Source organism: Haliaeetus albicilla, chromosome 12 (genome assembly GCF_947461875.1).
Source record: "Haliaeetus albicilla chromosome 12, bHalAlb1.1, whole genome shotgun sequence".
NCBI classification, from domain to species: domain Eukaryota; kingdom Metazoa; phylum Chordata; class Aves; order Accipitriformes; family Accipitridae; genus Haliaeetus; species Haliaeetus albicilla.
The window spans coordinates 36,429,410-36,444,905 of NC_091494.1; the positions used below are offsets into that span (position 1 = coordinate 36,429,410).

Consider the following 15,496-nt stretch of genomic DNA (forward strand, 5'->3'; position numbering starts at 1 on the left):
CCCTTGTAAATCCACAGGAAAAACTGTTCCACTGAGATGTAGGAGAAGTATTTTGGAAAGGTAAAGCTGATGTCTTATTCATAACCACATTAAGCAATTAAACCTTTTGTGTTTTTCTCCTGCTGGTGAAATTCCAATCGTCTTAAGCGGGCCAAAGTGCTCAGAGGTGGGTAAGGTGCCCAAATCTTGGCATATGCATTGTTGTCCTGTTCCACCTACAGTGTCACTGCTTTTCAGGGTGGGGGAAGTCACCCCTACCTGTTTACAGTTTGTAATATTATAAAGTGCTGTGAAGATAGCAAAAGGTGCCAGGCGCCTCTAATAAATCACCACAACTAAGCCATAATATTTCAAGCTGAGAAAGGTTTTGTTGTCAGAAACACTGGCACTTGCAGGAGGTATTTGTTTGAATACTCCTTCGTAATGGGGCTGTTGTTCTGGGAAAGATTCCAGGACAAATGAGATTCTCTGGGATGCGGTCCAGGTTAAATGAATTGTTTTGAAAAATGTTGGGGCTGTGGGGGGGGAGCATGCAGAGTTTCAAACCCTTTAGAAGAAGTAGCCAGCAACCACAAAGGGTCACAAAGAGGCTGGAGAGTATGTGTCTCCTTCTCCTGGGATGCTTTGTAAAACTAGCCTTGAAAGCTGCCAGGTGCCATTCCCTTTCGCTTCATTTCCAACGTGCGGTTTTGAGATCCCAGCAGTCAGTCTCAGCATACGATCAGGTATGGAGACATCCTTTTCTAGAGTCTTTCAAAGTCAGATCCTTGCGGTGCTAGATGTATGGTTGCCTGCAAAGTTATTGGCCATAAAGCAGGGGTGTAGAAATTGCCAGTCCAGATGAACTTCTAGTTCATAGTCTTCTGCTCTTAACAGAAGCTAGTCCCAGTTCTAGCAGGGAAAAATGCCAAGAAAAATGAAATAATAGACAATTTTGGAATAATTTATTAGTAGATGAGAGATTTTTCCCAATCATGGATAGCTAGTTGCTAAATTCAGTGGTTTTGCCATGCCTGTCTGGTCCAAGGTGCAACAGAGCAGCTTTCTCTGAAAGGTCATTGAGATTGGGAGGCAATCCCCAGATGAACATGTCACATTTCTGTCTCTTCTCCCTCTTGCAAGGTTCAAAGGCATCGGTGCAGTCGCAGCCGGCGGACACCAGCTCTCTCCTGCAAATTCCAAAAGACCATTTTCACCACGTAAAACCTCTTGACCATTTGGTGAGGGAGAGCAAACCTCGGGTTTCCCAGCAGGTGCACTCTCCTTCTGCTGAAAGGCTGCTCCGCAGACAGGTAAGCAGACTTATGATCATGAACCTGCTGAGGTTTTATATTGTCCTGTTTCCAGGTTAATCATGCTTTAAATTCAAGGAGGGATTCACAGAGAAACCTCCGGAGAACTGTAACTCTTCTACAGAAATAACAAAAAGGTTGATGGATTTTGATCTGAAAGCTATCCAGGAGTCTCCAAAGAATGTGCGTGATGAGTATCATGTCCTTTGGCAACATGCCTAAATGTTCTCCACGTTGTTAGCACTTTATTTTTTTCAGTCCTCTTCATAAATGCAGCCAAATGCTCCCCAGGGGCTTGTTGGGGTTAAGGAACTAATTCTTAACTGCTGTGATTTTCTCAGTGCTTGAAAGGACACAGGGACTGCAGGCTCCATCCCAGGCCATGCTTCCTCTGGCTCCTCTCGTTTCTCGAAAGGGGAAAACTGTTTAAAGGAAGCTGGATATCTCATCCACAAAACCATCATGGAAAGCATACTGTTTTTACAGTGAGAACTGAAAATTAAGATCCTTTTGAATCTCCTGTCTGCTTTTGAAAAGTTTGAGTATATGCAAAACAGAACACATATTATTTTGCAACTGGTTTTATCCCTGGTTTTTGCCTGGCATTGATTTAAATCCTGATTCAACCAAAGATCTGAGAGATCTAATCAAAGATTCCAGTCTGGTTGATTGGAAGCTTAAGTTTAAATTTATCTTTTTTAGTCAAATAATTACACTTGTGCTTCACTCTCACATTTTTAAGCATTTTTCATCGTGCAGCTGGACCAGGACCAGAGGCATGTCTGATTCCCAAACTCTGCTTTCTTCAGTAGTTTCAGGCCTGATTTTATATACACAAAATAGATCAGTTCTATTTTTTCAAAAGCAATTTCTTTCCTTCATTAAAATATTCCCATTTCTTTCATCTTTTAATCAACATTGACAAATTAGACAGTTGATTCATTAAGCTCTAAAAACGAATGTGAAGTACCAAGGTTAACAATTACATTAGTCTGTAATACTAAATTGACATAAGAAATTCCTAGCATGTATTCGTTTGCACAGGGCTGGCCAGCTACCCCAATCACTGCTAATGGGGAAACTAATTGATGTCATGATTCCAGTTCATAACCACTCTCTCTTGGTTCCTAATGAATAACAGACCCATCTTTTTGAACTGATCTATCTAGAATAAATTACCATGTTAGTCATCTTCCTCAGCCTAATTTTGTTCATGTTTTTGAAGGCTTCTTTTTCTAAACCTTGTCATACGTTTAAGTTAATTTATTCCCCTCCCTCCTCTCTCTGCTCATGCAGTGACATGAGCATGCTCTTGGAGTGACATTTCAGAGAGAAAAAAGCTTTGGGACAGTGAGCAGTTATGGTCCACGGACCAGACAGATCCCTCCGAAGGTTAGTGAGGTGCTGCCTTAGGCACGCTCCCAAGTAGCAAGCAGCTCCCAGTGTGGCTAATGGGAGCGGTAAGGTTGTTCCTGGCAACAGGGCAGTATTGCTGTTACTGTTAATTGCAATCTAGATGGCCAGGCACTGTGAACGTCAGTCCTTAAAGAGGCAAAATTCCCTTTACACTCCCGACACTTCTGCTTGCTCAAGTGCTCTCTGCTTGGCTCCTTTTATTTCCACCACTAATTTGTTACTAGCACATCACAATAGCCCAAACTAGCAAAGCATTTTGGTTTGTAGTACCCATTTTTCCTTACTGATACATATATTGCATGTAATTCTGATTTGTTTTCTTTTCTTTCTTTCCTTTCCCTCCCCCCTTGTCCCCTCTCCTTTCCTAAATTTGTGTATAGATAAATCTTGTTCACCACATACCTGGTCCATGCACTTTCCTCCATCATTAAAACCTGTGTGTTTAACTTCCCTCCCCCTCCAGAGTGCTGGAGAGTGAACACAGTCCCCACAGTAACATGCAGTTTAGACTCCGGAAAGTTTGACAATTAGTGATGCACTCGCAGATGAAGATGAGTGGATCGGATGCTTTGAGAGGACATTCCCTGCTGAGGATACTCTCCTTGGCAGTGCATTGCACAAAAGCTTTTCTCCAGGGGAATTCTCCCTGAAATTAAACCTATATTGATTTTCTGGTTCGAGGACTGTGTATCCAAGGTGTAGCCCACACCGAGCTGTGGCTACTACAGATGTACACCCCAATGGGATGGCAGAGGGTCCTTTTATTTTGGAACAAACCAGTAAAACATTTGTACAAACAGTTACTACTAACAACTACCAAAGATGCCTGTATCGTAGGGAAAGAAAGAGCTGGTGGTGACTAATGTTGTCGTTGTGTGCAACACAGGTTAGTGTACAAGCAAAAGTAATGACAATAATTACTTTTTGCTACTGTATTCTATTTTTTTGTGGTCTGTGTCTCTTCTCAGGGTATGAACATGATTTTTTTCTCCCAAACGCTCACTAAAACTATTGGCATTAAAGAGACCAGAGTTAGCTCCGCTCTTGACTGTGGTTAGTTGCCAGTATTATGCTGTAAAATTTTAACTAGAAAGGATTCACGAGCATTGGACAAAATCATCTGCCATATTAAATATTCTCTCAACTCTCACAAATGACAAAGGGAGCCCAATGTGCAGATGTAGCAATAGACTCTTGTGTTTCTGCGCGCACACATGTGCGTACTGCAGCTGATGAGAGCTTTGCCTGAATAGAGATCATTTGGCTCAAATGATCCTTGCGGGACAATTTTTATATAAATTCTAAGATCATTTTGTGGCAATTCATCACAAAAGCATTCCTTAGTATGAGGAATTTCATCTCCTTACACTTCTCTAAAGGACTGAGACCAGCTGTACGCGTTTCCTCCGCATTTCTCTGTGAAGTTTTTAATCTTTAAGATCATTTAAGAGTCTTCTCAAACTGAGATTCTCCCTTTAAGGGCCAGTTAACGTGGCTGATTTGTAAACCCTTTTGACAAGGGGATGCAGTGCAGTGAAAAGACAAAGCCTTCAAAACATGCCATGGGTTCTCTCTGCCAGCAGGCACTGATGCCGCATACGGCTCAAGACAGCCAAGGCAAGATGTGCCTTAGGAAGCCTGAACTCAAGCATCAGAATAAGTTGAAATAATTACAGATTATTATTATTATTAGTCCAGCTTTGGACTCGAGCTTTTCCAGCTCCCCTGCTGTAAGATGGTGCAGAGTCGTGGCTCCAGCCCGTGGACCAAAGCCAGGGACAGGCTGTTGCCCTGATGCTGGCGCGGAGCGTGGTCGCTCTAGCGTCGCTGGCTCTGGGGGTCCTGCTCCATGCCCTCAGCATTGCCTGAGCTAGAGAAGGGAATACACGGCCTCACTTGCACATCTTCCTTCTCCCGCTCGTACCTGGGCTGCTAAAATTATAAAGGGCTTTGCTGTAGACCCTCATCCTTCATGTAACAGGAATATGTCTAAGTCTGGGTGAGGGCATTCTGGTTTTGCAGCCCTCCATCCTTAGAGAAGAAAGCTAAAGGCCAACCATTTAGGAAGAATGAAGGGCCAAATTCTGCTGTCACTTACACAGGGACAAACCCGCAGATCTCTGAAGCATGGGAATTGCTAGAACCCACACCACCAGGCCATTATAGGAATCAGTGGGTCTGCACTGAGGTATCTCAGCAGAGTTGAGTGCCCTGTAAATGCTGTGCCTTGCTTGTACTAACTTTTGTTTGGTCTGTCTCTCTCATCTGGCAACTCCCCTCCTCCCCGATCCCTTTGCGCTCCAATACAGATGGCTATACGGAACGACTCTTTGGATAGCAAGGAGAATCTCCACACCGAGGTGAGTGAACTTTCTGACCCAAATGTCCCCGCTGTGCCCACGGAGGAGTCATCAGTGGCTCTGACACCCTCAGAAGCGAATGAGTTGGCTGCATGGAGCCGGGCAAGCGTTCATACGCAGCAGCATTCCCACAATCAGTATAATATTTCAAAGCAGGCACCAGCATCGTGTGCTTGTGCAGACTCGTATCAGGAGACACCTGGAGATTCAATGGACCAAGAAGTATCTGAAACAAACAGCTCCTCAGAGCCTTTCACTTCAGAAACTTGTACAGCCTCGAGTGCCTGTTCAGAGGTTCAGCCTCTCACTCCTAAGAGGAACATAGGCAATACTGGCAACGTTACATTGAAGGACCTGAAGAAATACCACAGTGTAGACACCCAGGGTCTTCTAAAAAAACCGCCCTCTTGGTTAGATGATCAAAGGAGACATTCAATAGAAATTTGTTCAATGGAAAACAGCCCTCAGCACCACTCCACATCTAGCTCTTCTGGCTTCATAAGTCAGGTGGTAAGTGAAATGGAAGGCTTGCAAGGAACACGGCAGAAGAAAAAACTGAGTCCTCCATGCATATCTATAGATCCACCTGATGGACAGAGTTTGCTACCTAGAGGACCTCACAGCATCTCACCTGCCAGTGGAGACGTTTGCTTGAGACGGCGTGCTCCATCTTGTGAGTCCAAGGATTCGATGGATATAGGGGATTCGTTGCTTCCAGACAGTATGTCAACATCTCCTACCCCAAAGAAAGACTTGTTGACACTTCCTAGCTTTTCCTTTGATCAAACGGAAATGGACCCCTGAGTTACTTTTCTGTTGGTGCCAAATGTTTTCTTCCTTTCATGTAATAGAAAAAAAAAAAAATTAAAAAACTCTGTATTCCAAAATGGCACTGGGTAAAAAATTTCCAAAGAAAGATTAAAGAACCAGCTGGTTAAAAGAGTGGTTAACCTATATCACGCTTACTTAAGCATATGTTCTGCTTAGGTAAAAGCAATACAATGTGCAGAATCTATATGTATATTATATTTTATTAAATTAATTGACTCTAGTATTGCGGGATGTAGTACATTTTGTGACTAAAGACTCGTTTAATTTTCTTCTATTTTATGTATCTCAGAATATTTCTGAGATAAAGTTGGTTTTTATGAATATTTTAACCTAAAAAATATATATTTAATCCCTTCTCTTTTTTTTTGTTTTGTTTTGTTTGGGTTTCATTTTGTTTTGCAAAGCACAAAATGTAGCCAATTAGTGCATTACAGAGGAAATGTATCCCACAGTCAGCAGTAAATAAGGATTATTTAATGTAATTTATTTTTCCCCTTGGACTTCAATGATATTCTGGGAAAAAAGATTGTTTGGGTAGTAGAGAAATGCAGTGGCAGTTTTTTAACAAAATAATATTCCAATCTTGCATAAAATCGACATCCAGAGTGAAAGCAAGTGCACAACCCAGGAAGGTACAACATGCTGATAGATGTCTGAAGATGGTGAATGTAGAGCCATTTAACTGTACACAATACTGAATTATGAAAGGATATTATAGATCATCCACTGGTGACTCACAAAATCATGTCAACGGCTAATTTTCATACGTGCCTAGGAAACTGAGGCAACAAAAGCCTGTGGTCACCTCTGAGATGTTTTTCTAGTGTCTCCGAGACAGACTGTTTCTTCTGCTGAGTTTTACACCTCTGTAAGTCCACTGTTTGCAGTGGAGCTCCTCCTTTCTGCGCCCGTGTGGAAAGTAAGAGAGTAAGGCCATGTTTAAGATTTGCAGTGGGTGAATTCAGTGGAGACATGACACAGCAATGGGCTTAAGCACATGTTTAAAGTTAAGCTCTTGCTTAAACTGCCTTGAGGTTGATCGTATTTAAGTAATTCTTGAAAATTAAAATCATATGCTTATGTGTTCGACAGAATCAAGGCCTACTGCAAGTTATTTTACAGAATACATGTGAGAAAGTCTGTAGGTACTGAAATGACTGTTGATTTTCGGTTTAAAAAGTCAGGTTTTTGCTATCACTGCTAGAGTTAATTTACATCACCCTGACTGTAATTTTATTTCCAATCTACAAAAAGCCTTAAGCAGCAACATCATTATACAGAGTAAATCAAAATGGAATTCATGTCCTTACTTTATAACATGTCCTTAATGTCAGTCATCTCAGAAATTAACTGTTTACTTCTGTGCTAACGCCCTCTGCAAAAAGCAGTCTGTATAACTGGACAGCACAGCCTGAAAATCAAGAAAGATTGGCCCGGTTTGACACCTCCCGCTCTTCACAAGACTGATGGAAACCAGACGTTAACTTCACTCAACCTCCATGAAATCACATTAAGATGTAGGCTAAATAAGACTCTGCAGGCATGGTTGGAAGTGTGCGAATAGTCACAGGTTTAAAACTGCGTACATGGATAAGGCTTTGCTGGATCATGTCTTTAAACCAGCACAGGCAAGAGGAGGATTTGTGCTAATTCTGTCAGTCAGGAGTTTGTAACTTTTTGAGAACTACTGATCTTTTCAAATCACTACAACATGCTGATGTACAGCCTTTTATCTGTTCAGAGATTAGACTGTTACGACTACATGTATCTGCATTAGCTTCCAAGTATACATACAAGAAGACGCTGTTCATACCTAACAGCCTATGCGAGGTCTTAAGCTCCTTTATTTTCACTCGAGGACATTTACTCCATAAACAATCCCTATTGATTTACATGTCCTGGAGAAATGTAAGGGCTTTCAGCAGGAAGTCAGGCAATCAGTGTATTTGAAGTAGGAGGATTAACATTCTGTACTATTTACTGCAGTTAGATTAACTCTTGGCTGGGACATTTTTCCCCTCTTCAACATGGGCCCATATGGAGACCGCTTTCTTTGATATGCCAGTCCAAATCCAGAGTTAAGCCCGTTTAAAGCAATGATTTCAAACAAACCTTTCATCAGTTCTTCCCCCAGATCATATTTAAGGAAATAATAAAATTACAGTGTATTAAGCCTGAGAAATATTCTTAATCCCTTTTTGGTTTTACACTCATAATGAGCCTTAGCCTTTCCTTTCACATGTACTAAATAATTTGGGAAAATAGCTAGGCCACTAAAATTGCTGACCCTGGTTCCTTAATGATTAGGATTGTGTTTGCATAGCTGGAGTGATACTACTCATACAGTTCCTTCCTTACAAAAAAACCCATGGAACATTGTAGCTTGAAATCGTGGCACAAAACAGTGTTGTGATGTGAATCCAAATGCTCAGCTCCAAATGTAACAGAACGCCTAAAGGCTCTTCTATTTTCAATACCAGGGGTTTTGCCCACTGACAAGGCTTGTGGAAGTAAGAAAAAGTTTACATCCTATATGAATATTCAGTAAAGACTAACCAATAAAAAATACTCTATGATGATGCATTCAGGAAAAGAAATCCATGTAAAATAGTTTGTTTTCTAAACCAGATAAGTCTTTTCTAGATGCCCTTTTGAAAGACAAATACAAATGTACTGCAGTGTGTGCAATAATCTTAAGATAATTTTAAATACCTTTGGGGGGGTTTTATAGAATTTGACTTTTTTTAAACAAAATGTACAAAATCCACAGGAATTCTGTAGAATGGTTATGTTGATAGAATTTTTTATATTTTTGTAGAAATCTGTAGAGAAATTGTTAAAAGTCTGCGTAGCATCTTGGGAACAGAAGCAGCTCTTATCTACAAGTTTCTTTTCATAAGCCTGGAGCCAGACCTACTGTATTACAACATGTATAGCCTAGTTTCAGAGCCTGCATCCAGGTCGCATTTAGAAGCAAGCAGCTAAGCTCAAGTTCTACGATATTGCAGTGCTATTACTGTTCGAGAACTGTACCCCTATAAAACATCTACCCCCAAAACTCAGCCCCTATCGATGGTAAAGTAGTCGCATGGCTATCCAGTTCATTCAAGCACACCAGCACTTTACTACTGTGGATTTACTGTATACAGGTTGGAGGAGGATATTCTGCTATTGCCAGTCTGACACATGAGGAAAAAGAGATTGCAGATGTGTCTGGAAAAATGTCAATTCCATTCTTGCAGCCCCTCGCACATAGAACTGATTTTTCATAGCTTGGTTACAGGCCGTTTATACTGTAGATAATTTGGAGGAGGGCAAAGAAAACACTGTTTTTTACTTCTGTGGATTGCACTCAGCACAAGGTGTATTCAAGGAGAAACAAAAGAAAGAAAAAATAAAAGGAAAACTAAAGCGTTACCATTGTAAATTAGGCTATGCCCCAGTCTCCCCTTTTCTGCCCCTTTGGCTATAATAACCCATGTACACTATTACACAAGGTGACTAGAGTAGGCACAGTACCATTGCAATGTCCGTAACAACCTAGTATATATTCTAGAACTTTGTATTTAATAGTTAATATATTGTTATACTGTATCAGGTATATAGGCCAAAACAAGGTCTTTTGGTCAGGGCAACAAAAGGTGGTATTCATGGGGAAAATTGGGTTAAAATGTTCCTTTTTAAAAAAAAGAAAAAAAACCACAACAAAAAATGAGTGTAAATCTTTACAAATGACAAAAACAAATGTGTCCTATTAAAAGCTTTTGAAAAGAAAACAACTGTGCACTTCCCTTTTTTGTTGTTGCTGATGATAATCTGTATCATTCAGAGCGGTCAAATCTTTGGTCATGTTTTAACTGCGAACAGTTGGAGTAGGTATATTGCATAGCAGCAGCGGCCGGGGAGTTGAAAGAAAGATTGTGAAATGTCGGCCCTTTGTGAAGCAATTCGGTTTGACACCGCAAGCGAGTCTGGCCCAGCGCATCTCCCAGGGCGTGCTGTTTTACCAGCGAGACCGTCGGCTGTGTTCCTACGGATCGCACTGCGCTGGCAGAGCCCAGCTCGGCAAGTCGCTCAAGGATGAGAAGGCTGCCGGGACGGCAACGGCGAGAGCTGCAGCCAAAGGGGAGAAAGGAGTCAGGAGAAGGGACAGGTTTGATCTTTCCATGAAAACACGTTGCCGCAAAGAGGAAGATGCTGGGCTTTTCCACGCATTCACACTTCAGGATTTCCAGCCTGAAGTACAGCAGCCTCTTCTCCATCGCTTCTGCGGTCATTTAGCTCGTTGCAAAGCAGGAGTTGGCAGGGATGGTGCCGCTCCGGGAGCTGCAGGCTGCGTGCTGCAGGGCAGCGGGGGCTCAGACCCCTGATGCTGCTTAGATACTACCAAGAAACATTTGAACCTTGAACTCTTCAGGGGTCTTTAGTGAATGAGTTAATTAGCTCCTAAGGTGAAGGCTCCTCTCCTCTGGAGAGCAGCCACTAGAGGAAGGAAGCAGGCACTTAGGTGCTCCGCAGCCCTCTTTCTCACTTTGGCTTGAATGACTTGATGACCGCTCTGTAGCAGAAGGGACCCTAAACTGACACCCAGAGTGGTTGTGTTGTCTAGAGGGGATTTTGATAAAGGCCTTCTCACAGTCGTCTCTGAGTAGAAAACAGCCGGAAGGAAGTTAGCCCTTAAACAGAGGGAAAATGTAGATCTGTGCAAAATCCCATGCAAATCCATGCAGAGCAGGACTCAAGGGGGGAGACCTGTGATGCATCTGCAGGGCCAAACCCCTCAGGCTGGAACCACTGAAGTGCCTTCCCACCCCTCCCAGGCTGGAGGATCCACATGGCATTAAAGTAAGCCGGGCTCAGCCAAGAAAGCAGAGCAGTTCACAGGTTCAAGCACTTCACACCTCTCTGCACACAGGTGAGTTTAGCCCTGTGGTTGTTCCTTATAGAGAATGTCAAATCCCTCTATTTCCAGTGCTGGGTTTCAGAGGAGTTTGGGAAGGGGGTTGTTTTTCTGCTCTGTTTTGTGAGTGTTCCTGTATGAGGCTCTTTTGCTGAGTTTTGCTTGTGGTTTTTAGAAGGCTCCCACCCAGGCTGGCTGCTTGTGGATATGCTCTCAACTTGCCAGAGCTGGGGCATGGTATTTTGTTATTTTGTTTGGTAAGTAATTTGGATGCTATGTGAAACTAGCTTGTTTTCTGTGTAATGGTAGCTGTATCCAGGAAAGTAGCACTTCAAATTTAATTTGTTTCTGGCTTAGTTGAGACAGTTGGTGAACTTCTGGAGAGCAGTGTCCCATTGGAAAAGCTGTGTGCGCAGCACATCCCTCGGCCGGAGCTCTGCAAAACCCTGCAAGTAGCTACACGAGGAATAGGAGAGGCCTATTTGTGCCTTCTGTATTTCAGGTGTGCCAGAGATACAGAGACACCCCAACAAGTCTTAGATGTGACCTGTACTAGAATCCCGCCCCCCCCAAAATAAGGTAGGAAAAAGCAATTTAAAGAAACGTGCCTGGCTCCCTTTATTGCCACCAGCACGGTGTGAAGGGCCGGCTGGGATCAGCTACTAGGGGCTGAGGATCCCGCAGATTAAAGGGTTAAGGCCAATAAAGTTTTGGAGGGACAGAGGCCTGAATTGAATTGCCCAGAGGCGGGCAGGGGTCACCAGCCTCGGGGGCGTGGGGACCCACGGCCACGACCGTGCCGGTGCCGCCCGTGCGCAGCGTTTTGCTACCATCTAGTGGGCTGGGGGCGAGGAGCGGGTTTGGGCGAGCTGTCCTCCTGGTCCCGGGGGTGGGACACCCTGCCTTCCAGGGAATGGGACACCCTGGCTACCAGGGAATGTGTACGAAGGACCCTGCGGGGCAGTTCTGCCCACCCGTGAAGCTCTTGGTTTCCTAGCTCGATGTTGCAAGAAGCAGCGACAGAGTTCTACTTCTGTGGGGATTTTCAACTACGGAGTTTATAAAAATCCTTTCCTACAGTAGGAGGAGAGGAAGGGTTTATCCCAAATTCAGGAGCACCATGCCAGCCAGTGGAGCCACGCAGCAGAGACACACGTCGCTCCGTGGTTGCGGGAGCTGCTGGAAGCCGGGCTGCTGCGCGCACCCTCCGGCATCTCTCTCCTCTTCCCCAGCTCCCTGCAAAGCCCTGGGAGACGACAGCCCATCCAGGGACAGTCCTAGGGCTGCCTAACATCTCGGAGGCCGTGGCAGCACCCGAGAGGCTTGTTTGTCCCTGCACAGGCTTACGTGTCCTTTTAAGCACATGTAAAACATAGAAGCCCAGCGCACAGTCCTCCCTGTGCGTGCCAATCCATGCCAGTCCCGTACGGGCTGTGCGCTCGCACACAGCAGCTACGATACATCTACAACCTGTGAGCTCGGTGTTTAATCTCTGCTTGGCCCAGCGTGGGAGGAGGATAATCAAGCAGGCCTTGTGCCATCTTACGTGGCTTGTGCTGAGGTGCTCAGAGGTCGGGTGTTCGCTCGGGCGCAGGCTGAGGGCTTGTCACTAGATGGCAATGCCTTGAAGTGGTTTAGCTGGGATATTTGTGTGCATTAGTTCAGGCTGCACCTGAGATTCCCCCGTAACCTGCTGTTTCTGTTTGGTTTGGTGTGGGCTTCAGCGTCATCAGTGAAAGCCATTGCCTCGCTGGCGTTTTCGCATTTGAGGGTGTTTGGACTTTAACATGGTTTTTACACATTGTATTCAATGCTTCGGATATGTTTACAACACGCTATATAATCCTGCAACATCCTCTGGCATTTTCTATTATTGCTTGAGTCACTGGATGCTATAATTGGCAAGCTTTCAAAGGTCCTGAACAGATCATCTCTCCATATCTGTTTAATACTCTAACTAACGCAACTAAAGACCCCTGCAGGTCCAGCTGGGAAATGAAAAGGATGGTTAAACCACTTAATTCCTTACTGCGTTAACAATTATTTTACGGGAACGGGAAGCAGAATCCGGCTGTTCCGGGGGAAATCGGGACAAAGTTAAAATTGGAGTCATTCTACAAAGAAAAAATACTGCAGTGGACAGCATGTGCTGTGCTGACACCTGCAAAGGCGGTGCAGAACTGCTCTGCCAGATGCCACCATCTCAGCGTGGCCAAGGGCTGGTGACAACTCCACGTTCATACAAACAAAGCAGGACCCGGTGTTTGGATTCCTGCAATTACTATGAATTCCGTGTGCCCGTTTTGCGGTGAAATCCTGAACGACTTCACCCCATTAAAACTAGGACGGGTTTGTGGGGTGGTCGAGTTGACAGGGGAGAGGACAAGCTGTGGCAATTGTGTCAGGGGCTGGATAGTTGTCAGGGTCTTTCTGCAGCTAAACCACCCACAAGCTGGGGTGTGTTATGCCTGCCGTGGCTTCAGTCAACCTCTGTAGGCACTGGAGAGCATGTTTGTGGAATTACCTAGCAGGTGAGAGAGAGATGCCCAGTGCATTCAGAGTTTGGCTGCTTACTGCTGGAGCAGCTCCAGGACTACTTTGGGGCGATCTAGGCAGTTCTCAGCATGTCTAGATTCTTCTCCTGCTCACTGCTGTCAGTATGAAATGTAGGAGCACTCACGTTACAGGGGAAGACGGTATTACACGCGGTGTCCTGGAGGAGTCATACATACACCATTTTCTCCTTCTATAGAGCCTTAATGCACTGGGTGGACCCCACCTCACTCCGCAGTAGACAGAATAAACTTACAGTGCAGCTTCAGGCCAAATGCAGTGTGCTCCCAACCTTCCTGCGCTGGCTTTCCAGGGAACTGCTGCCTCTGTTCTTTCAGTCAGTCCACTCCTTGCCTACAAAGCCACAGAGCTGATATATGCCCCAAAACAGAGCTGTGAATAAAAACTGGGGCTGCAAATTCCCAGCCCACTCCCTCATCTGGTTTATCATGGGACTTCTAAACTGTTCATTGTGCTTTCCAGAAATGAGGAAATTAAAGTTAAATCCTTTCCTGCAAGGAGAGAGATGCACGCTACGTGCAACTCCGTTGACCGCTTGAGAAGAAGAAACCCAAAGTCTGCTGCTACTCATGCAGTGTTGACTTCAAGCAGAGTTTGTTACAAGTCCACATCTTATGTGTGTTAAAACCAGGTGCCATCCCCTTTCTTATAAAGTACATGTATAGAGCCTTGCTGTAAATGCTGCTTTGGCAGACTCTTTTTCTTACCATCTGCAAAATATGACACCTTTGGGTCTTGGAAAGGAAGCTGAGCCTCTGCTGTTCCGAGAAAGAAGATGATATTTATAGTCAACTAACCATAAAACTGTGACTTCCAGAGCTGCACATGCTCAAGCCCTCCCCAACCCTCGACTCTAAATGTCCTCCTTTATACAGATTTCTTCAGGAGTCAGTCACACTTCATTTTGCTTTTAGTGCTTTGCAAACCAGCATGAGGTGCAATATGGAAAGAAGCCTGCCTCGTACCTGGCACTGTGCTTACACAAACAGCTTCTCTCTCATGTTACCTCCTGTCCTGCCTCAGTCAATGTCTCTAGCTGATAGCTGACTTTCTGCTGCGTGGCCCTGGGTGTGCCTTGATTGCGCTGACTTGACCTGCTCTGTGCGTTAGCAGGTAAAAAGCCCTTTACTGTGCAGCTGGCATGGAAAAGAGGATGCAAATACATTACTGAATGAACCCACATCAGATCTTGCCCCTCCCTGGAATAAACGTCCAGTGTGAAAACGTGAGTTTGTGACCTCTCTGACATTTGCACCAAAGGTGCCACTTTGTTTTCCTGCATACCTAGCTTGCATTTGGGGGAACGTCACAGGAGTAATGACATGTTCTAGGTACCTCCATCTTCCTTCCCATCATCTAAAGGAAACAGGACCTAAGTGAGCTGCCTGAGATAGTGCTTCAGGCTCCGCTCTGCACCAGGTTCAGCAGAATCCTTTACCATGGCTCTTCGCAGGAGCTTTTAAGCTTCCCCCATCTTGTCTGTCTGAGACTTTAATATTTCCTTAATTCCTGCCTTTGATTTTTCTCTCTCTGCTAGTCTGTTTTGCCAGACAGCACCTGGAAGTCAGTAATTACACTGCAAAGACAGTGCAAGTTGGCAGGGTCTGCTGTGAGGTCCAGGCTGGCTGCCTGGTGGCTCTCCCTGAGCTCATGGGGGGGCACGCAATCAAAGGGGGGGCTGGCACCCCAATTGGCACCCACTCATCAGTACCATCCCTGTTTAATGGCACTAACTGCTACTGAAGGCAGAAGCTGCCCACCATGAATTAGGAACGTGAAGCAAGAGGCAGAATCATTTAGGGCCCCCTCCTTTAGGGTCCTGTAAGACTCAGGGAAAATATGCTAATACAGGAACTTTGTCCACGGATACAGTGGAACAATTCCACCGAAGTCAATAATTTAATCAGAGATTAATTCACGTTGCACATGTCAATGGAACTGTGCAGTACATTGATAAAATAAACCTCTCCCCTCCTATACACACAGCCTACAGTAGCTGTTCGTGAGGTGCCTCTATACCTGTGACATAACATCAGAGCTGGTCTTAATTTTGGGCACATTTTCAAACTGTACAAAGTTCTGCTCTGTGGAGCAAGAAACACAGAAGTGCGTGTCCACGTGTC

General features: G+C 44.5%; 1 protein-coding gene across 17 annotated transcripts in view; it reads left to right on the forward strand.

Moving 5' to 3' along the window:
* The window catches only part of CACNA1G (calcium voltage-gated channel subunit alpha1 G), a 150,107-nt gene extending 142,899 nt beyond the window's left edge, over positions 1–7,208 (forward strand). For 15 of the 17 annotated variants that reach the window (XM_069799152.1, XM_069799154.1, XM_069799162.1 and 12 more), the window contains 2 exons: positions 1,123–1,292; positions 5,018–7,208. In XM_069799152.1, the coding sequence (XP_069655253.1) occupies positions 1,123–1,292; positions 5,018–5,872 (1,025 nt within the window). In that variant the 3' untranslated portion in view covers positions 5,873–7,208. Of the gene's footprint in view, positions 1–1,122; positions 1,293–3,088; positions 3,563–5,017 lie in introns of those variants that run through there. The other 2 variants (XM_069799164.1, XM_069799168.1) reach the window with 2 other exon arrangements.
* Positions 7,209–15,496: the final 8,288 nt, after the last annotated feature.